General features: G+C 39.9%; 2 protein-coding genes, 1 long non-coding RNA gene and 1 other non-coding gene across 11 annotated transcripts in view; 3 read left to right on the top strand and 1 right to left on the bottom strand.

Annotated features, from left to right (window-relative positions):
* The first annotated feature begins 115 nt into the window (after nt 1-115).
* On the top strand, nt 116-19318 carry LOC133562292 (ATPase family AAA domain-containing protein 2-like). 2 transcript variants are annotated; one of them, XM_061916323.1, is made up of 30 exons: nt 116-506; nt 1191-1309; nt 1465-1520; nt 1639-1804; nt 2257-2335; nt 2448-2523; nt 3703-3888; nt 5442-5571; nt 5824-5838; nt 7319-7420; nt 7549-7657; nt 7849-7964; nt 9193-9367; nt 9486-9574; nt 10167-10326; nt 10451-10541; nt 10632-10809; nt 10892-11028; nt 11141-11252; nt 14436-14622; nt 15379-15564; nt 15652-15787; nt 15861-16057; nt 16229-16388; nt 16503-16625; nt 17638-17811; nt 17888-18379; nt 18499-18629; nt 18705-18833; nt 18916-19318. In XM_061916323.1, the coding sequence occupies exons 1-30, from the start codon at nt 300-302 to the stop codon at nt 18946-18948; spliced, it is 4251 nt and encodes a 1416-aa protein (XP_061772307.1). In that variant the 5' UTR covers nt 116-299; the 3' UTR covers nt 18949-19318. The 2 variants fall into 2 exon arrangements, with proteins under 2 accessions (XP_061772307.1, XP_061772308.1); XM_061916324.1 differs by lacking the exon at nt 5824-5838 and having other exon boundaries at nt 117-506.
* LOC133562295 (uncharacterized) lies at nt 7739-20228 on the bottom strand. Of its 4 annotated transcripts, none has more exons than XR_009808876.1 (4): nt 19822-20228; nt 14464-16040; nt 10906-11005; nt 7739-10311 (listed from the first exon to the last, which is right to left on the bottom strand). It is a non-coding gene; the product is annotated as an uncharacterized LOC133562295 (long non-coding RNA). The 4 variants fall into 4 exon arrangements; XR_009808877.1 differs by having other exon boundaries at nt 19795-20228; XR_009808875.1 differs by having other exon boundaries at nt 17870-20228.
* On the top strand, nt 14686-14810 carry LOC133562442 (small nucleolar RNA SNORA5). The gene has a single exon (XR_009808904.1). It is a non-coding gene; the product is annotated as a small nucleolar RNA SNORA5 (small nucleolar RNA).
* LOC133562293 (zinc fingers and homeoboxes protein 1-like) overlaps nt 19496-23620 on the top strand; it is a 34002-nt gene continuing 29877 nt past the window's right edge. Inside the window, exon 1 of one of the 4 annotated variants that reach the window (XR_009808874.1) lies at nt 19496-20100. The gene's annotated coding sequence lies outside the window, so the exon portion shown is untranslated. Of the gene's footprint in view, nt 20101-21185; nt 21706-23620 lie in introns of those variants that run through there. The other 3 variants (XM_061916325.1, XM_061916327.1, XM_061916326.1) reach the window with 3 other exon arrangements.

Consider the following 23620-nt stretch of genomic DNA (forward strand, 5'->3'; position numbering starts at 1 on the left):
AGTGTAAGTATGGTCCAAATGTAAAATATATTCTCATGTTGATGGTTTGGTTACCATCAGAATTTAGACATTGGTTCTACATTTCCTGGCGGTAGCTCCCTTCTTTCCCCATTGGCTCTCTGATGACGTTTGTGGCGCCAGAAATCAAGGACTGAAGCGGTGCTACGCTAGCATGTCAGCGGGCGCGAATCGGCGTGTATCTTTTCTATGCGGATGACGTCCAACTTTACATGAATTTGAGTGCTGTAGTGACCCGCCGCCCGTCATTAGTGCGTTTATAACTTTGGGAAGGAATCAACATGGTAATACTACGCAGTAGCGGCGGCGGCGGCGTTGTTGTTCGACCAGTGGCGACAACAACTCCGAACAGGCGGTCGATGGAGTTGGACACAAGCTCGGAGTTTCTATCGCTTGTTCCCGCGTTGCAGAGAAAATCCGGCCGGTCAACACGGACCTCCATCTCCCTGGACGATAGCTTCAGCAGCCCCGAACACAACCGTGTGAATGTGAGCGGATACATGCCTAACGTTTGTAAAGCGACAATGTGTATGTAGCATAAGTGATGCGTTCAAGGCGCCTGCGGGCATGTTGTTGCTAGTCTGCTAGGCTAAGTAACATTCACACTGTCATACTTGACAGTTTAGTGATCACATACAATATGTTAATCTCAAACGGGTACACGCTAGGTTATTTATATCATAAGCAGTCTTGAATAGAGTTAATTCACTAACATTTTACAAGGAAGAATGGCTATGTTCTCAATTAGGATGGGTTAACTTATTGAGTAGTGCCATTTCCGACCAGTCCTTAAAGATGTTCGTTCTTTAATGTTTTTAATACACGAAATAAAATGGTGCCATCAATAGATCGCGACAACGATAACAATGTGCTTTGATGTCTCATGTACTGTTCGATTTATAGATCAGGCACCTGTTGTGAGTTGCGCTAAAACTACTTGAACGTCAAAGATGTTAAGCGAATTGAGTTTACCGTTATAAGGTTAAAGTGTATAGGTTCTCCTAACCTTTAATTAATCCTTCAAGAATGTAAATTGTACTACAGGGTTAAAGGATCATCTAAAGCACATGGCATGTATTTTGTAGTCTGCCTGTTGATATAGTACATTCTTGGTAGTACTACCATAATCAACAAGTTTTGTTATTGACTCTTAATAATTTTGTGACCGCTAGGGAGATGGTGAGCAGGAGACAAGAAGCGGTTTTCTAAATTTTCCAAAGACCAGACGACAAGTCAAACTAGGAGTGTCCTTTTCGGGCATGGAACCAAAGGTTGGAGGCTGCGCCACAAGGTGACCAAGGATTTTGATTAAGTGAAAGAAGATCTGTTGAATTGTTACAGGTGGAAAAATTGCCAAACACATGAAGTAATCCAAGACTGTATGTACATCAGAGCAAACAGACTCATCGTGGATGTTTCATGCCACTATTCAATATTTTCATTTAGGAAATCCTCCAGGCTACAAAAGGAAGGCAACACTTCTTGCGACAAACTGCATGGAGGTATGTTGCAGCATCTAAGACATGAAGCTGTAATGCAGTCGTGTTTATCACTCATAGTTTTTTTTTAGGATTTTGTTATCTAGCCAGCCAACTAGCTTGTTTTTGTCAATGTTCAAAGATGTTGCAGACGAACTAGAGAGGACGTCCACTCCCAAAAGAAGCCGTGTTAACATAAGGAGCCCTGAAGACGACGAGGAACACTCTTTACGGCGTAGTTCCCGAATCACTCAACACAAATTTAATTCCCGGAATCAATCAGTCCTTTATGATCGCCTCATCACAAAGTGAGTTCAATCAGAGTTTTTGTTCACAATTGATAAAATGGAAATAATAAGAACATGTTTTTGAAATTACTGTATATATAAATAATTTTAAATTTTTTTTTAACACAACAGTGAAAACAAGTTGTCTTACATTTGTAGTCTATAGATGTATTTATTAGGCAAACCAATAGATGGTGCCAAACGACTTCTCCCCATATGAAGCTTTTTGGACAAAGGCCATAGTAGCATACAATAGAATTGTTAGGATGCTAATTGTATGGTAACCAAGGAGCTACTAAAAACACGATTACAGTGATATTGAAAAATACAATTCAAACCACAACGCATTGTAAATTTGAGAAGTTGTAAGTATATAGTACAGTACATCAAATGAATAACCTACTCTTGTGATTTGGGACAAAGTGTCTTCATTAAATCAGGCTCACAAATTTCATCCTGTGATTCCATTTTAGTACGGCTGAGGCTGTTCTGCAAAAGATGGATGACATGCAAAAGCTCCGACGCAGATATAACAGAGACAGTGAGGAAACGGTAATGACACCTCAAGGGTTTACATTTATTGAGTGGGAGCGACTGATATATCCTTTGCTGTAACTAGTGTAATCATTCCAGTTAGTTGATGCACAATTGTTTTCATGAGCAGATGAACACCAGAGGCATAGTGAGGCAATCTTTGAGGACCAAAGTGGTTGCTAAGGATGCCCAGCAGCAAAACCAAGGTGAAGTCATTTGTCGAAATGTGCTTAGTCGGTGACAAGGATACCAATTGACCAAACATTGATCAATTAGCAAATTAGTGCGAGATAACATTGGTGCTAACACTGAATTAACACTTAGTTTATTCATTTAGATTAGACTTAGATTACCACCACAAATGTGAAAATGTGGAGTGACTGATTGGCAGGTTGTAAGGGTGCTACACTTTAGGTCTCTGAAAAAGGTGCTATATCGATCCAGTCCATTAGGATATTATTTAATAACAGTCGTCCTTTGCCAAATCACGCCTCAAATATTGCGGTTTCACCACATGGTTGATTTTTTTCTTTTTTCCATCAATCCACCCATTTCCTACCGCTTGTCCCTTTTGGGGTCACGCAGGATGCTGGAGCCACCTCATCAAAGGGCCAACACAGATAGACAACATTCACACTCTAGGGCCAATTTAGTGTTTTCAATCAGCTTACCCCCAGGTGCATGTCTTTGTAGAGGGTTACCCAGCGGGAACCCACGCAGTCACGGGGAGAACATGCAAACTACACACAGAAAGACCCTGCGCCCCAGGGATCGAACCCAGGGCCTTGTTAATGTGAGGCACACACTCTAATCCCCGTTCCAGTATTTTATTTTTTAAATATATTCCACTGCTTTTTCCCCCTAAATTAAGCATTTTCAAGCATAAAAATGGCCAAATGGACTAAAAATCTCAATATTACAGTAGTATTGGCCCCTAGATGAGATCAAACCCTTTAGATAACGCTATCTAGTATTGTAGCCACTGATCAGCTCAGAAAAGTGCATGAATAATAAACAGACAGAGGTTTGCTAACAGATAAAGAGATGCTCCGGTTGCAATAACTGAGGAATATCGAGTAATATGCTGGACGTGTAGACAGGAAACTGCACCAATAGTATCGAGCCTATCACGCAGAATTAATGCAATATAAATACCAACCACCTTGGTACTATATCAATTAAATCGACATGCACACACGTAGTTGCCAGCTATTTCGAAAAGGTCTATGTTGAATTACCTTCAAAGCACAGTCATACTGTTAATGAAGCTCTAAATTAAATATTACCACAAGCTGAATCCATTTCTATAGTATTGTCTGTGAATTTTACTATTTCTATGAGCTTATTTTTTCTAATTTGGTTTGATTTGCACCTGAAAAAAATAGATGATAATGATGAAGATGAGGACGATGATGAGGACGACGAGGATGACGAAGACGACGAGGATGACGAGGATGAAGATGATGACATTGAGGATGATGACGATGAGGATGCCGGGGATGAAGAAAACCAGAGGCGTTATGAATTCAGACAGAGAAAGACTGTGGTTCTGTACCAAGCACCACAAGATGGTAATGGACTCTTTTTAACTTGGCCGTTTTAGATGAGGGCTTTACAAAGTCTTAATGTTACGGTCCTCCCTTTTAATGCTTTTGCGTTCTGCCCGAAAGTGCGGTGGTGCCCCCATGAGAGGTATGCTTCCCATTAGAGATTGACCCGTGATGTTTAGTATTGACAACTATCGGTATCTGCCTCTTTTTTTTTTAATACGACCCAGGGTTTTTTAACGACAGAACTACATCAGCAGATACAATATAAATACCAGTATTTAAAAATAATAATTAGTGAAGTATCAAGTAATAACCACAACCACTGCTTAAGCACCGACATTTTGCCTGCATGAACATTTTTTTTTCCCCCCAGTAATAATGATATTGGCAATAGGTATCCCCAAAATATGTTTATCTGACAGCATTTGAGTTTTTCTTATAATGTTTCTCCAGGCTGCTCAGCTGCTTTCACCAAGGCATTGACGCAGCACGCCCCACCTTTTCTCTCCTTCTAATGAGCACTGGTCGCCTACAGTAGTACGTCTACTCTGCATACCGGGTCAAAGCTTCCAATTTTTGCCAGGAAATCCAGTTTTTGTCCTTTCCAGACGTCTTCCTGGTCCCGTTTTGTTTGCTTTCCCTACTGCAGCGATCATGTTGCTCGACAAGCCTCTGTCCACAACACTCGGAGTGTGGGCTCATGAAAAGAGCGTCGGGAGTTTCATATTCTGTGATTCAATCAAATAACGCGATAGAGATGGATGGACATGAAAATGACTGAAAACTATCGGCTAAAAATCAAAATTTTGAGTCAAGATCTTCACAAACACAAAACGTATTATATAAAGAAAGAAGAACAGGCAACAGCTCACACATTCTCATACTTTCTGTAACATCGAAGAAGAAATGTCAGCCAGTTTAAAAAATGTCTCAACTGTAAAAGCTATATGAAGGAGCTCAGAATTGTTTTATTTAAATGTTCACAATATTTCAGGGTACCTAACGACAAAACTACGCATTTTAAATTGAAAATGAATCAACATTTTATACAATTCAGTAGATGGCAGGTTAATTTTGGTGTAGAGAACTTTGGACAATTCGGGTCCAGGCCATGAAATATTTATAAAAACATTTTTACTTTGATCAGTGTTGAGGGGGACAAAGGGCAGGATACCCCCTTTGCAAGTGTCCAACTCATCGCAGGGCCAACACAGATAGAAAACATTCATACTCATATTCAAACATTATGGCCAATTTAGTGTTGCCAATCAACCTATTCCCAAGTGCCTGTCTTTGGAGGTGAGAAGAAGCCAAATTACCGGGGACAACCCACGCAGTCACAGGGGGAACATACAAACTCCCCGCAAATGAATATCGGCTCAATATTGGTTATCGGCCCCTTGACTACTAACCGGTATCAGCCCTGCAAAAAACATTAGTCGATCTACACTATAATGTACAACTCGATTTGGATGCTTGTTTGTAAATGTTCAATCATCTGTAATCAAAATTACTTTATTAAATGCATGGGGACAAAGAGATATCAATCATTATGTATTTTATGGTTTTGGCAGAACCCAAAGAGACCCGAGTGCCAAGAAAGGGCAGCATGTACTTTAAGGACCACACCTCGCCGGCCAGACGCAGATTTGCCTACAGTGCCACTGCTCCTCGGAGCCCCTATAACAGGAGGAGAGCTAATCGGTATGTAAGGTAGCTAAATTATTAAGAACTCATTGAAATAGACTCTAAATGGAAAACTAACTTACTAATGCATTCTTTAGCATTTGCTAATAACCATTACTATATAACAACCTTTACATGTTTTATTTATGATGCTTTTAACAAGCTAATGTTTTCTTTTACCAATTTTCTAATGCTGTCTGATAGTATAATCTCTGCATGTTAAATCTATTACACCTTTTTTTCTCTTCCCTGATTCTCTTCTGACTTCAGGAACAATTCTGAGAGGTAAGAAAACCTCACTCACTGCTTGTGTGATGGAATGTTTGTATAGCAATATATGGCTGTTGCTGTAAAAACTTAATGGTTTATTTATTCTAACGTACATTTAAAACACTTCCTTGTGACCTAGGTAATATCTATATTAATTTCTGTTAATTTTACGGGTACTTTACCCCAAAGTTACATTTATAACATACACATTGCATCTTGCAGACACATAACATGTGTCTGCAAGATGTTAGTGTGTGGAGGCGTTCCCAGATTGCAACCATGCCCATCCTCTCTATATATCAATTTTGAAAACGTAAGCTGTTAAATACATATCTTAAAGAGGATTGTCACCGGTATTTATTTTCATACACTTGTTTAAAATACATTTCATAAACCATATATAGTCACCAAGTCAAAACATTCTACTAGCGTGCTTTTATTTTACTGAAGGACCTGACTTACTGGCCACAGGGTGACATATGCTGATGTTGTCAGAATGTTGCGGAAGGCTTTCTTATTGGTCCCTGTCTGCTCTGTTGTCCACACTGTACATTCCCAATGTATATTTTAGGGTTGAAAACTAAGTGCTTGATGATAACATTTTTCTTCATTGTCCAACACACTACACATAGTTTATCCCCATTTTTGTTGAGCCTTGTGAAATTGTTGTGAGTCATCTATTTTATGTTGATTTTTGTTGGTAAATGAGATTATCATTACACATCCACATCTCAACAAGGAAGTGAGGATAAAACGTGCAGAGAAGTTGCAGCGATTGTACAATGTTGCTGCCACAAATGGGTATTAGAAGACAGATCAGGGCACATGTTATCGGTGTCCACGTCACCAATTTTTATGTCACTGGATGTTATATGTCAGTGTTATTGTGCACATTACTAGTTCAGACGAAAATTATGTAATCCTACCTTTTCCTTGAAGTTTCTTCCAACGAAGTAGTAATTTCATAATGTCGCCATCTTTTTCCGCCAGAGTTCAGCAACTAATCCAATTTCGTTGTGACCCAAATGTCATGAAAAAATTTAACAAGTATTTTTGTTATATTTACTTTATAGACCTGCAGCAAAGGGCATGACATGAAAAGGAATTCCTGCAGCAACAGTCTCAGCTGTTATTGCAACCAATCTGTTCAAAAATGCCCACATTAGTATCCCGTCAATGTGTGACGTGTTGATGCTTTGCATTGTTATACACGTGTACCCAAGATTGTAACATTAATAAGTCAGAAAAGAAGAACTTAATCAAAAGTCCCCTTTTATATCAAGATGCAGGCTGTACTTTTATTTACAAGCGTCCATAATCTGAGCTATATCATTGTATTATAAATTAGCATATATACACTGTGAGAACTATGTACTGCATCTTTTTAATCTGTTTCATGTCTGACCATTTATCGTTAACATTGTATTTCTTGGTGGCTCTTAATCAACATTGAAGCTGGATCAAAAGTTTTCTTTTGTGTCATTTGTCTTCACAGGAGGAGACATGCCCTCCACAGTAGTGACTCCACCTCTTCTTCATCAGAAGAAGAGACTTTCCAAAGGAGGAAGACCAAGAGCAGGAGCAGGTCGGTCAACAGGTGAGCGCTGCCGTTTTGTTAACTACGCTTTATATCTTTAAACCGATATATCATGTGAAGGTAAGAATAATGTATATGATTTTGGAAAGAAAAAACGCAAATGTCTTATTATCTTGTCAATATTGCAGATGTCTCCCTATGAACATTGTAAAAGAGGACTTGCTGGGAGTCCACAAAGATCGCATGAAAATCGGGGCAAGTCTGGCTGATGTGGACCCAATGAAGCTAGACAAGACGGTAAGTGCAAAAGCATATAATTATTGACAATATTATCAGACCATTATTTGCCTTTTAATTGTTAATTGTTGTGGGTGTGATATAGTATTTTATCAAAGATTGGGGAGAATTTATGGCTTAGACAGACAAATCATCAGGTTTTGATGGTTTTCTACATTGGGAGTCTGACATGAACACTCTTTGTAACACAGGTGCGCTTTGACACTATCGGTGGTTTGAGCAGACACATATCTTCCCTCAAAGAGATGGTGGTATTCCCTCTACTTTACCCAGAAGTCTTTGAGAAGTTTCACATACAGCCACCCAGGTAAACAATATTCCTGTATGAACCTAAACAATCAACTATTCATTGGCCATATTTTGTAATTTGTCCTGAAAAGAACATCTTAATTAATTTTAAAGGCTTTAGGGAGTGGCCTGACAATGTCACATATACTTTGGAAAATTTACCGATGCATTGTGGCTGATAACACATTTTTCTTGATGAAATATTGACCTACAAATTATTCCAATTAAACACTGTTGACATTTTTTATGAAACCAAATCAACCATTGATTTATTGATAATACATAATGCATATCTATCCTTTCAAATGCAGTTACTTGCATTTCTCATGTATCTTAACATTGTAATTGAAAAGAAAATGTTTAAATGTCCAAGTTAAATAACACAAACAAGTAACAATACAATATACTTTGTCTATTAGCAAAATGTTGCACTTATATAATAACATTCATTGTGAATAAATTAATAAAACATCTTAAATAGGGGACGGGAGGCTCAAATACACACAATCATAACAAAAATAAAATAGCTAAAGAAAGTATTGCCAACCTAAAGTTGCACTTCAATATTGAACAGAGGTCGAGTTGTAAATTACTTAACTGACAATCAAGGACCTTCTTAAACAAAATTGCAAAGTAAAAATATAAACACTACAGTTAAAACAGATGAATTAACAGGTCATTTGCAAAACAAAATTAAGTTAGGCAGATTGCGTGTGAAAAACACCAACATGACAGTACTTTTAATAATGCAAGTTTTATAACAGTATTAAATGACAGCATGTCTATTGTGATGTATGTCTGAGCGCACACTATTTTGTACTGTTTTGTTTACACTGACCTGTCACCTGGCCTCTTCACCAAATGGGAAGTGAGTGCGAAGTGAGCGTGGACTGTCAAGTTGTTGTATTTTAAGTTGGTGTTGTTGAAATTGCGCACATTCGGCAAACTTGCTTCTCGATTTTGACGGGCTCATCTTGTTCTAAAGGTTTGAACTGAAATATTCCCACACTGGTGCAGTGCCATTTGGTTTGTTTTCATTTGTTTAACGACAAGATAAATCACCCCCTTTTTTTTCATTCCTCTATGTTACAAACACGCGTAGCCGCTAAAAGGGACAAAAAGCGTGAATGCGTTTGAAGCGTTGGTTAATTGACTTATCGATTATCGCCCCAGGCCTACATTGTGCTCTCAAATTACTAAACTGATGAATGGAAATCTCCTGCTCACCATGTTTTTGGGGTTGGTAGGGGATGCCTGTTTTACGGTCCCCCAGGCACAGGAAAAACCCTGGTAGCCAGAGCACTAGCCAATGAATGCAGCGAGGGGGAGAGAAAGGTGTCGTTCTTCATGAGGAAAGGTGCTGATTGCCTCACAAAGTGGGTTGGAGAGTCAGAGAGACAGCTACGCCTGCTGTTTGACCAGGTGAACTCATCATGTGTTTAAGCATAAGTCAAATTCTCATCCCGAATGTATACAATTGCACCTCAACGTAATGAGCCCGTATTTCATTTGCACATCTGACATTTCAAATCTTTCCTAGGCTTACCAAATGCGTCCGTCTATCATTTTCTTTGATGAAATTGATGGTTTGGCCCCAGTCAGGTCCAGCCGCCAGGACCAGATTCACAGGTGAGTATCGTGCCGAAATAACACTTTAAAAAAAGCACACTGTGTAGTTCCGTTAATTTGACAGTCTTGGAACATCAGGCCATTACATCAACGGGATTAAAACTAGTCTTTTGGGAAAACTTATTCCAAAATTTGGAGTGTGTCTGGGGGTTATTTTCTACATTTATTTAGAATCTGATATGTGATGTCAAAGGTCACTCATGTTGTACCTGAAAGAATGTTGAAACTAGACTTTTGTACGTATTAGTTTTTGGTGTGGAACTTGGAATAAATTTATATTTTTAGTCATTTTCACTAAACAAATGGTGTTTTGTGCTACTCTATCATTGGAACATATTTTCCATATTGTTTTTTCATAGATAGTACTGTATTGATTCCTTCAGGAGAGTGCCTTCAGGAAAATTAAAAAAGTTGTTTAACCAAAGCAGTTTGGTTTAAAAAAAAAAAAAGATGTGTTCGGTTGTTAAAAATTGTAACTTGCTGCTACAACACTACAGCCATATGGTGATGTAAAACTTTAGTTTGAATTAGGCTATCTGTATACCTTCACATATTTCAGTGGGTTAAAGTATAAGCATTAATGTCTCAAAAGCTCCATTGTATCGACCCTCTTGGCTCTCATGGATGGATTGGATGGCAGGGGAGAGATTGTGGTGATCGGAGCCACCAACAGACTGGACTCCATCGATCCTGCTCTCAGACGCCCAGGCCGTTTTGACAGGGAGTTCCTCTTTGGCCTACCAGACAGAGAGGTACCGAAATAATAAAGAGATATTACAAAAATATTAGCTCAAACGTAGTGTGTCTGTGTGGGTAGGTAACTGATGAGAGTTGTGGTTCTGTAATAAAAAAAATATCTGATCTCATTTCTGGCAGGCTCGACGGGACATTTTGAAGATCCACACCCGACATTGGATGCCGCCACTCTCTGAAAGTTTCCTAGAAGAGCTGGCTGATCAATGTGTTGGTATGTTTAAAGTAATATTCTACAAAAATGCCACGAGCATTCGTTTTAAAACACATGATCGTATAATCCCAATAACTCACTCACTTGTAGGTTACTGCGGAGCAGACATCAAGGCAGTGTGTTCAGAGGCAGCACTATGTGCACTACGGCGCCGCTATCCACAGATTTACTCCTCATCAGAAAAACTTGTGCTTGATGTTAATTCTATTGCCATCACAGCAAAAGACTTTATGTCTGCCATGTCCAAGCTGGTGCCTGCTGCACAGAGGTACGGCCAATATCATCACTACATCATTTTTACCTCTTGGTTATGGAGTGTATGTAAATATGACAATGCATGTGATTATTAGAGCTGTAGTGTCACCTGCCAAAGCACTGATACCGGCAGTTCGTCCGTTGCTGAGTGCAGTGTTGCAGGACATCCTTCAAACGGTCAGCAAAGTGTTCCCACATGCGGAGCAGGGCTTCAAAAGGAAGAGGACACAAGGTAGAATCTGTAATTGTTTTCTTTAGTATATTTGTTATTAGTATTACATTATTAAACATTGTATCACATCTGTTTTTCCTCTGTCGGCTTTTTTGAAAAACTCTGCTTTCAGATCAGTCAGGCGTGTCTGATGATGAGTTGACGTTCAGTGACGACCAGGAGAAATCTGGTGGACAGACTCCTCAAAAAAAGACTCCTTCAAAGGAAATTCTCAACCTCGAAAGGTTGGTCACTAATTAATTTGGAGGGATTTAAGACTAGTTTCTGTGAAGGGATATTTCTTTGTTTTAATCTCATAGGTTCCATCTCAGCACTGTACAGGTTATGAAGGTAAAAACCAACCAAAATCTCAACAAAGGACTCTCTAAAAAATATACATATTTATTTGGAAACAGTAACTGAAATACTCAAATATTATTCTTATATTAGAAACCAAATTCTCTGAGTAATTGGGTTCACCCAGTTATTTACTGACCAGACTTTCACATTAATGTTCAAACCTACCATTGATTTTTTAGGTTGGTCGAGTGGTTCTCAAATAGTAGTTGGGTGGGGGTCACAAGCAGCAGGAGAAGTTTTCATTATTGGTGTCTACACTCTATTATTCATATTACAACTATACACAGGCCTGCATCTCAGTGGCAGCAGGGTTCAATCTAATCAACTATTCACCCAGTAGAAGTAGTAAGTACACAGGAACACATGTGAACAGAGCTAACGGAGACAAAGAAACTCATGACAGGAATAAAAAAAAATGTAATCAACGGTGTATACACAAGAATATTACTCACACAGTGCTTTCTACATATATTAGGGGTGTAATGGTACGTGTATTTGTATTGAACCGTTTCGGTTCGGAGGCGTACCGAACGAGTTCACGGACGTATTAAATAGCGCAACGCACGTTGTGTAAACAATGCACAGTGAGTCACCATGAATTGATTTACGTGGACCTCGACTTAAACAAGTTGAAAAACTTATTCGGGTGTTACCATTTAGTGGTCAATTGTACAGAATATCTACTGTACTGTGAAATCTACTATTAAAAGTTTCAATCAATCAAAAAAAAAAAACACACGGCATGCGAGCAGCGACCGGGCTACGATGGACTGACCATACCTCCTCTTTTGTGGGGCTGTCCAGGTGGATTTTCTTTAATGCCTCAAATGTCCGGCATTTTAAGTTAGGGTTGCGTGTATTTTCAATGTACGTTCAGGGTTAAGAAGGAGTTAAAAACAAAACAATTTGTGCCCGCAGCCACATTCGTGAGGGAGGGACAGAGACGACAGAGAGAGCGAGAGTGTTATGATAAAGGCGCATGCCTCGCCAGGCTCTGCTTTTTATCCATAGATTTATCAGATTTTATTTTTTATTATCTGTAGCAGGGGTGGTTAACAGTGTGGTTTTTGTTTTGGTCGTGGTACTGTGGACCAGCTCTATACTCTCGGCAGGGTTCTTGAGGGTGCATTGGAGTTTGCCCAACCAGTCTACATGTGCTTTGTGGACTTTGAGAAGGCATTCGACCGTGTCCCTTGGGAAGTCCTGTGGGGAGTGCTCAGAGAGTATGGGGTACCGGACTGTCTTATTGTGGCGGTCCGCTCCCTGTATGATCAGTGTCAGAGCTTGGTCCGCATTGCTGGCAGTAAGTCGGACACGTTTCCAGTGAGGGTTGGACTCCGCCAAGGCTGTCCTTTGTCACGGATTCTGTTCATTTTATGGACAGAATTTCTAGGCGTAGTCAAGGTGTTGAGGGGTTCCGGTTTGGTTACCGCGGGAGTAGGTCTCCGCTTTTTGCAGATGATGTGGTCCTGATGGCTTCATCTGGCCGGGATCTTCAGCTCTCACTGGATCGGTTCGCAGCTGAGTGTGAAGCGACCGGAATGAGAATCAGCACCTCCATGTCCGAGTCCATGGTTCTCGCCCGGAAAAGGGTGGAGTGCCATCTCCGGGTTGGGAAGAGACCCTGCCTCAAGTGGAGGAGTTCAAGTACCTAGGAGTCTTGTTCACGAGTGGGGGAAGAGTGAATCGTGAGATCGACAGGCGGATCGGTGCGGCGTCTTCAGTAATGCGGACGCTGTATCGATCCGTTGTGGTGAAGAAGGAGCTGAGCCGGAAGGCAAAGCTCTCAATTTACTGGTCGATCTACGTTCCCATCCTCACCTATGGTCATGAGCTTTGGGTCATGACCGAAAGGATAAGATCACGGGTACAAGCGGCCGAAATGAGTTTCTTCCGCCGGGTGGCGGGGCTCTCCCTTAGAGATAGGGTGAGAAGCTCTGCCATCCAGGGGTAACTCAAAGTAAAGCCGCTGCTCCTCCACATCGAGAGGAGCCAGATGAGGTGGCTCGGGCATCTGGTCAGGATGCCACCCGAACGCCTCTCTAGGAAGGTGTTTAGGGCACGTCCAACCGGTAGGAGGCCACGGGGAAGACCCAGGACACGTTGGGAAGACTATGTCTCCCGGCTGGCCTGGGAACGCCTCGGGATCCCCCGGGAAGAGCTAGACGAAGTGGCTTGGGAGAGGGAAGTCTGGGCTTCCCTGCTTAGGCTGCTGCCCCCGCGACCCGGCCTCAGATAAGCGGAAGATGATGGATGGATGGATGGATTATCTATAGCAGAGCAGGGGTGCCATTTGCAGCCCACAGCTAATGTTTTAAAGGCCCACGGCACATTCTAAAAATACTATTAAAATAAGCAAAAAACATAAACAAAAGTAAAATAAAAAATATTAAAGGCTAAATGTAATTTAGAAAAAGTTGCAACGTTGACTAGTAAAACTAAGCTGTTTTTTTTCTTTCAAACTGTCATTGTTCAAAACATAATATTGAATCAAAATCAATGTTATGAATTATTGACCTATCCAAGTTTCCAAATACTTCACATCAAAAATTCCACTAAGATAAATATTTTTGGTCAAAGATTTAACAACGTTGTTAAATAAATAACCAAGTATTTGGAAACCTATCCAAGTTTCCAAATACTTCACATCAAATATTCCACTAAGATCAATATTTTTGGTCAAAGATTTAACAACTTTGTTAAATAAATAACCCAAAAATTCATATTTTGTTGTTTTCTTACTGCAACGAAAATGAACCGAACCGTGACCTCTGAACCGAGGTACGTACCGAACCGAAATTTTTGTGTACCGTTACACCCCTAACATATATACAATTCTCAATAGTTATTCAAAAATCATGTGGGCTTGTGACTGAAAATTCAAAAACAAATGGGTTAACCACAGGTAGTCTAATTAAACATGTTTTTTGTTCGCTCTCAATTTGATTTATATACTTTCACAGCATTGTTCTTTTCAAAAGTTGCTGGCCTTAAAGTCCTAAGTTTATGTGTCGGATGAAACTTTCACCAAATATAAATCTATAAACCTTTTTTCAATTTTTGTGTAGAAATGTGTTGAGCCAGCCGACCTCTTACCGTCCCAGGCTACTTTTAGAGGGTCGCCTTGGTTCAGGTCAAACCTCCCATTTGGCTCCTGCTGTACTCCATGCCCTGGAGAAATTCACAGTGTACACTCTGGATATGGCAGTGCTTTTTGGAGCCGGTGCAATTGCACCAGAGGAGACCTGCGCACAGGTAAGCCAAATATCACTGGATGAAAATAATAGTGATTAACATGCTTTAGTAGATACCCCACTTTGCAGCCTTGTCAATTTCATTGGGTTCTATCCAGCTGACTTAGCTGGCCAAAGTGGCTGCTAAAAACAATGTAGTTGATGGGCCCAACATTCCTTACTGGGGATAAATAGGTGTTTTAAACATGAGGAAAGGGCCACATATGTGTGAACATCTGCTTGGTTTGGAGTACTTAAATAGTGTTTGAAACACAGAACACAAATCTGCATGTATAAAATAAGTAACCTGTAAATTGATTTATATTTGTGACCCTTTTATTTTAACCAGTGTGTCTTTAAATATTGTATATCTTGTGTATCTGTTTGAATAATGTCATATGACCATAGTATTTTGCAATGACTGACTACAAACATGATCTAGTGGCTAAATAATTTTACATTTATCTCTCAAAGATAAATGTGGGATACATACTCATTCATTTTTTATACTGCTTCGTCTGTTTAGAGCTACTAAAAAACAACTTGGGCCTATCCTAACAGACTTTGTGTAGGAGCCAGGGTACACCCTGGATAGGTTGCCAATCAATCACAGTTCACATATAGACTAAAACTGGACAATTTGTATATCGAATTAACCTCTTTAATGCATGTTATTGAAGCACAAGCATTGCCTGCATAACTCTCATATTTTGGAAACGTGCCCATCTAAAGCATCTGTGTTGTATTTATGTTGATATTTGTACCACACTGTCTGCAGATTTTTGTCGAAGCCAAGCGAACTTCTCCGAGTATCCTTTACATTCCTCACATCGGACAGTGGTGGGAAACAGTGGGTCCTGCGTTGAGGGCCACCTTCATCAGTCTATTGAGCTCCATCCCTGCCTTTGCTCCTATTTTGCTGCTGGCTACATGCAGTCTACAATACGATGAGCTCAGTATGGAGGTACAAAAATCTGTGATGATATGAAGGGTTTAGGCTGCTGGAAATGAACAAGAGATTAATTGTTCTTCACGACTGCTTTTGCTGCAGGTTCAGGAGCTCTTTCGGGTACAGTACGGAGAGGTGTACCATGTCCCACTCCCCAGCAGCCAAGAAAGAAGACATTTCTTTGAGGACCTGCTCCTCAACCAGGCTGCCAAAGGACCTACCTCTCAAAAGAGAGCCAGTAAGACAAACTGAATGCTTTTTTTTAGTGCATGAATGTATTGAAAAGAAACATTGTCGACTCTCCATTATAGTGCACCAAGCTGTAGAAGTGCTTCCGGTTGCTGCCGCTCCTCCTCCACGCCAGCTGACAGAGCAGGAGGCCCGAAGACTGGCAGAACAAGAGGAAGACACGCTGCGGGAGCTGCGCCTCTTCTTGCGTGATGTCACAAATCGTCTGTCCCAGGACAAGCGCTTCAAGGCTTTTACAAAGCCTGTGGATTTAGGAGAGGTGGTTATTCATTCCACTGTATTCATAGTGTCTCAAATGCCCAACATGCTTACATTTCATTGATCCTACCACTACACCACGCCAGCATTAACTTAATCTTGACTTCTCTCATAATGAATTGCAAGTTTTATGTTTCATTTTAGTACTCACAGCTGGCTGTCACATTTTTAGGTTCTAGATTATGCTGCTGTGATAAAGAGGCCTATGGACTTGTCAACTGTGCTTTCAAAAATCGACCTCCATCAGTACATAACAGTCAAAGACTTTGTTGAAGATGTGGATCTCATTTGGAAGAATGCGCTTGAATACAACCCAGACAGGGACCCTTCAGGTACACACTGCAGACACACTAGCATGTAAAAGAAGCATGTAACTATGCTTATGTCTTTAAAATAAATTGTACTCAAGTTTTCTAACATCTTCCCTTTTTGCGCATCTCTTTCAGACCGCCAGATTCGACACAGGGCATGTGCACTGAAGGATACAGTACATGCCATCATTCGACAGGAACTGGACGAAAATTTTGAGAAGATCTGTGATGAGATAAAAGAATCACGCAACAAAAGAGGTCTGTGAGATAGAATGCAAACAATTAGTTTTAAAAGAGGTTTCTGATATGGGTGACTTGGACACTCAGAACATGTGCTCTGAACTGTCTTCTAATACCCATGTGTGGCAGCAACATTGTACAATCCCTGCAACTTCTCTGCACATTCTATCCTCACTTCCTTATTGAGATGTGGATGGGTGATGATAATCTCTTCATTTACCAACAAAAATCTACATAAAATTGACTGCTCACAACAATTTCACAAGGCTCAACACAAATGGGGATAAGCCATGTGTAGTGTGTTGGACAATTAAGAAAAATGTCATGATCATCAAGCACTTAGTTTTCAATCCTAAAATATACAATGAGAATGCACAGTGTGGACAGCAGACAGGGACCGATAAGAAAGCCTTCTGCAACATTGAGACAATAGAATACCACATCCTGTGGCCAGTAAGGGACTGATTTATTTCTGTAAAATAAGTATATATGTGGTTCTGACAACTATTTCCACTACTAGGTATTTACTAGTGCTGTTGAATATTTTTAAATCATATTTAACAGACTTAAATTAAATTTTACTGTCAGCAATGCTTTACCTGAATTCACTACATGTATTTGCTTAAAACTTGCTAACAGTTCCATCTAAAGTCTCATCTTGGGTGTATTTTGAAGTGAAGTTTGCCAGCAAGCATAATAGTCAGTGTCTCCTCATCTTCGCACTGACTTAGACATTGACATGTCATTTGATCACTGACTGTATATAACAACCCACAACTTTTAGGTAACTATTTGCAGTTGAGGTAAAGTAGCATGTACGTTAAAAATAAATGGTGTGATTAATCCTCGTTATGTCGTTATAGTATTTACATATTTAATCAAATTATTAGAACGATAAATTAATGGGGGGCAAACAGGGCATTTGATTAGCTGCATCCAAGCAACTTGAATTACTCCTTTATATCCAGTTACAAATATATATCAGCATTGGGGTAGATTTGCTTAAACTTTTTGATGTCATTGTCCACAGGTTGCTCCACTGCACAACACGCTCCCTCTTTCTACCATGTCCTTCCCAAACAGGCTAAACTTCCGACTGAGGCCAAAACGGCTGACAGGACGCCACAAAGAGAAACGGCTAAAGCCACAACTGCACTGACTCCAAGTACTACTTCTTCAAATTTTTTTACTCCTAAAAGCTCAGGTAAAGTCTAAATGTGCTCTTGAAATGAAATCAAAATAATTACTCTCAAGACACTTACATCCTCTCATTCCTTCAGTCCAGAGGAAGAGGCGGCGAAAGAGTCGCTGGTCATCTGGCATCTATTCAAAGAAGAAATCTACCTCGACTTTTCATGTTTCCAAAGACGACATAGAGTTAGGCTCTGATGAAGATGATGCAGATGAAGAAACAGAGAATGAGAAAGGAACAGGTTCAGGAAAAGATGAAGACACGGATGTGGCTGCAGTGGTTGAAGGGACTATGAAGGATGATATTCTGTGTGAAAGTAAAAAAACAACAGATGAGGACCAGACACCAAGTAAAACAGTGGTCAAAGATCTGACCGATTTAGAAATGACTGCATACACAGTCAAAGATGGGCAAAGTAAGACCAGCAATCAAGGGAATAAGCTGGGACAATCAAACACAGGTTGTGGGCAAACATGCAGCAAAAACCTGGTACAAACTTTTGCACAGGAATTTAACAGCAAGGTTACAACTCAGGAGCATGAGCCAATGGAGATGGCCAGCACCGAACAGTCCCCCGCAGGTTTGAGTTCACTCCTGGGTTCTTCCAAACCACTTAACACTTAATTAAATTCCACAGAAGGCAATATCTCCAGATCACGTTAACAATTGTATCCATATGGCCCTCTGTTTTATTCTTAGAGAAATTTATGAGGCGACTGACCCGGGGCTCAAAGAACATTGTTCAGCAGCAGTTGTTCGACATGGAGAAAGCCCTGCAGATGCAGGATCATGAAAAACCTTCATTGACGGTGGACAGAGACAAATTGAAGGTGGGATATGGACAGCACTTGGGTGTAAAATGTGTTGTGGCCTCTGACTTTTTTTTCAATTCCTTGCATACCTAGGAACTGCTAGACAATGTTGTGACTAAGACTGATGGCTACGAGGTGCACAAGTTGGAGAAACTCTATGCTCTCCTCTGCCAGTGTATCTACAGACACAGGCAGGACCACTACAAAGCTGCACTAATTAGGGTTTGTATTACAGTGCCCTTTAGACAGGTATTATATTTGTTTCTAATTTTCATTCATCTTGTTTTTTTTCCCATTAAATTAGGAGTTGGAGAAAGAGATCAATGACTTCTGTTGATATTTCTACTATGAACAATGTGAATTTTTTAAATAATCAAACACTTAGTGAAAACATGCAATTCTGTTTCTAGATTCATAAAAAATCTTTTTACCCATGACCAGATTTTTGTATTACCATTGGTTTATATTTAAATAAATGGCTTACTCTTTGTAAGTAATACTGAGTACCCTCTTTTGTATTTACCGCCTTAAATTGCCCAGTCTGATGTCTGCATTGTTTTTTTTTCTAATGCCTTATTAGAAACCGCTGTATCGTCTTTACAATTGGAGAGTTTTACTTGTATAACTGGTAATTAGCGTTTTGTTTGTGCTATTAAGTTTAGCTTATGTATATTGCTGTCCTAAAATAAACTGAATGTTTGTTGCTCCCTCGTGTTGGTCACTTTTACCAAGTCGCTGCTCAATTATGTATAAGCGTATCATAAAATGTAATGTTTTTAACAACATTAAACGCGGCGATACAATATAGGATCGAGAGTATTTATGAGGAAAAAGTGCAATGTCAGTTCTGTCCTCAAGTAGCTTCTCGTGCTGCCTTGACAGGTCATGTAAGGACACTCGGCACGGCAACGAGACGAAAGCCGCTTCTACATATAATTTGAGTAACATTTTCTGTTTTGTGCTTTAAAAACAAGTAAATACAATTGCCTTGAACGACCAACTTCTGGAAATATGTACTTTATACATTTTCGGCACCGAAAGTCGCGGGCGGATGACGTCACGGCGTATCCGAATAATGACGCTGTTTGATCATTGTAAAAACCCGCCGTTAAAAAATGAGAATTAGGTCAGCGAGCTAATGCAGTTGCTTGTAACAGTTGTATTTTCATTCATGGAGGCTTACTCGACGCTTGCCGGGACACATAACAACCTGTTCGGAAGAGGGTGAGAGATGTGCGGTGTTGCCAGCATCTGTAGACGGGAGTACTAGCCGTTAGACCGGTCCATTTGTGCGCCTACCTCCCACCGTCTGTCTTGGACACCGACACACGAGCCCGGTGAACGTCCGCGCTACGGTGCGTACCGGCCCGGGTGCCGCTGAATGGTTAGCGGCTGGGAAGGACAGACGTCGGGAGCTGCTCGGGTGAAACACCCCGCGCCTCGCCCCGGATAGCCAGACAGCAACACGGCGCACGCTGGTGGAGTTGCAGTAAGTTAGCCGGCAGACATGTACAGCAATAATGATTGCTAACATTGGCTAGTTGGCCCTTCTCGTTCTCTACACACCACATAGCTAAATGACACGTCCTCAATTATAAGTCGCTTTCGTTCATTTAAAAAAATATTGTATGATGATTTGAGCTGCTTATTGTAATCTACACATAAAGAAAGCCCGCGTTATTGCCTCATTTCAGTTCTGAGAAGTTAGCCCAGACATGCCTACCTGTGTTACACTGGATGCATTACTGTAGCATCATGCCAAATACACAATAAAATAGCAATATATGTAAGGGGACTCATATTGTTTGTATTGTATTTTTTAAGTCAGTTTCCGATTTTGATAATGTTAGATACACATATTATGCACAAGAGATATGATATTGTGTGTATTGTATTTTTTTAAAGTCAGTTTCCGATTTTGATATTGTTAGATACAAATTAATTCACAAAAGATATGGTACACATTAATGTTATATGACACAAGAGCAGCCATATATGCAGAAAGTGGAATCATACCCCTTTTCAGTGTCTAATTTAGATAATGTAATGCTGTAGAAGAGGGGTAGGGAACCTATTGCTCTAGAGCCAGATGTGGCTCTTTTGATGACTGCACCTGGCAGTTAAATCTTAAAAGGCCTACTGAAATGAGATTTTCTTATTTAAACAGGGATAGCAGGTCCATTATATGTGTCATACTTGATCATTTTGCGATATTGCCATATTTTTGCTGAAAGGATTTAGTAGAGAACATCGACGATAAAGTTCGCAACTTTTGGTGCTGATAAAAAAGCCTCGCCCTTGTTGTAAGCATTTCACCAATCTCGCGCACTTTGCAAATTTGGACGTGATCTAACAGCAAAACAGTCTCCCAACACTGCGTAGATGGCATCAAGGCCTATTTATCCAAGCGTGAGGGTTGGGAAACTAAGGTGTTTGGCGAGGGAAGTGTGGATTCAGGCCGGGTGGCTTATTTCAAGTTCCAGGTAACCCTACATTATTATATTTTATAGATAGTAAACCAAGTTATGGTTGTAGTTTAGTCATGGATGTACACTGTAGAGTGATGAATCCAATAAACATTTGATTTGATTTGACATTAAATTTGCAAAATGCGGTTGCGCATTGGTATTGTGCTTACAACACCTTTACCGGAAGTCGCAGACGATGACATCACAGGGTGAGGGCTCCTCACGTCCTCACATTGTTTTTAATGGGAGCCTCCAGCAGCAAAAGCTATTCAGACCGGGAAGACAATTCCCCCATTAATTTGAGCGAGGATGAAAGATCCGTGGATGATGATATTGATAGCAAAGGACTAGAAAGAAAAATAAATAAAATAAAACAAAAAGCGACGGCTTCGGACGGCGGCAGTGTGAGCGTTTCAGATGTAATCAGACACATTTACTAGGATAATTCTGGAAGATCCCTTATCTGCTTATTGTTTTAATAGTGTTTTAGTGAGATTGTAAAGACATATCTCGAGGTCGGATGGCTGCGGTGAACACACAGTGTCTCAGAGAAGCCGAGGAGCCAAGCTCACAGCTACCTTTTAAACAGCTACTGCAGGAGGACAAATAACCCCATGATGTCTCCGGTAAGATATATATCACAATTTTCCTATCCAAAAACATGCTGGTTGACGTAGAGAAACATGTTCGCTTGACCGCTCTGTGTTAAAAACAAACTAACACCGGCTGTGTCTCGGTGCTAAGGACAGCTGCAATACACCGCTGTCCACCAACAGCATTGTTCTTTATAGTCTCAATTATTAATTGAACAAATTGCAAAAGATTCAGCAACACAGATGTCCAAGTTACTGTGTAATTATGCGATGAAAAGAGACGACTTTTAGCCGTAACTGGTGCTGAGCTAATATTTCCTGACAGTCCTTGACGTCACGCACACGCGTCATCATTCCGCGACGTTTTTCACAGGATACCTCGCGGGAAATTTAAAATTGCAATTTAGTAAACTAAACCAGCTGTATTGGCATGTGTTGCAATGTCAATATTTCATCATTGATGTATAAACTATCAGACTGCGTGGTCGGTAGTAGTGGGTTTCAGTAGGCCTTTAACTGACATTGCTTAACATGATAAGTAATGAATAACTCCACTGGTATACACAGTGTTAAAAATAACGTTCAAAATATAAAACATTCTCATGCATTTTAATCCATCCATCCGGTTTCTACCGCACCTGTTCAAGAAGTTGCATTAATGGTAAGAAGTATTTTATTTATTGTTGTTTAGCTTCAGAATAACAATGTTATTAAAAAGAATAAGAGACTTATTATCCTCTAAAAATGTTGGTCTTACTTAAAAATGCAGGCATTTAGTTGTATTCAGTGTAAAAAAAATACAATTATATGGCTCTCACGGAAATACTTTTAAAAATATTTGACTTGTGTGGCTCTCTCAGCCAAAAAGGTTCCCGACCCCTGGTGTAGAATATTATTGAACAATTGCATGTTAATTGTGGTTAATTGTTTATCAACTCACTGCAATGTTTAACATAGATCAGGGCTGCAATGATTAATCGATCAGAAAAAAAATTCAAATTGTATTCTGTTTCTTCGATTAATCGTTTAACGATTGTAACGAAAGAAAAATGATCAAATCCAGACCGCATGGAGTGCTTGGAACCTTAAATACACAAACTTATTTTCCGCACACCAGCAACAGAGCTCATATGACAGAGGTGCTGTGTGTTTGCTGAAATTTTTATTTATTTATTTTTTATTTAGCCTTTATTTAACCAGGTAAAATCCCATTGAGATCAAAGATCTCTTTTCCAAGGGAGACCTGGCCAAGAGGGCAGCAGCAAGGTTACATTAAAAATAGTAAACACACATAAAACATCACATTTACAACAAATGACACATGTGCATACAGACATGGTAGACTGCAATCCTTTCACAGAAGCTTTAAACTCATTTAATGTAGCAAGGGTTTGAAGTTGAAGATTGGATTGTAGGTTATTCCAAGCCTTCGGTGCTGAAAACCTAAATACTTTCTTGCCCAATTCAGCATCTGTGTGGCATGAACCGTGGAAAGTTTTTATTTTTATTAATGCATAACTTTGTTTTACTAAATCAAAACAAATGACGCTCTCGACAAGCAGAACAATCTTTTATTAGTTATTTTCCTTATAATACAGATTGATGATAGAAAGTGGGATTTATCCGATTACCAATTAAGCCAACAAACTATAATCGATGGATTACTAAAACAATTGATAGCTGCTGCTCTTAACACTGTTGCATTTTCTTCTGAGAGGTGTATCATTTGTGTTATAAGGTTGTGGATAATATCTTATATACTAGGATGTGACGGCGTGGCGCAGTTGGGAGAGTGGCCGTGCCAGCAACCAGTGTGTGAATGTGTGTGTGAATGTGGAAATAGTGTCAAAGCGCTTTGAGTACCTTGAAGTTAGAAAAGCGCTATACAAGTACAAACCCCGTTTCCATATGAGTTGGGAAATTGTGTTACATGTAAATATAAACGGAA

The sequence above is a fragment of the Nerophis ophidion genome, linkage group LG11 (genome assembly GCF_033978795.1).
Source record: "Nerophis ophidion isolate RoL-2023_Sa linkage group LG11, RoL_Noph_v1.0, whole genome shotgun sequence".
NCBI classification, from domain to species: domain Eukaryota; kingdom Metazoa; phylum Chordata; class Actinopteri; order Syngnathiformes; family Syngnathidae; genus Nerophis; species Nerophis ophidion.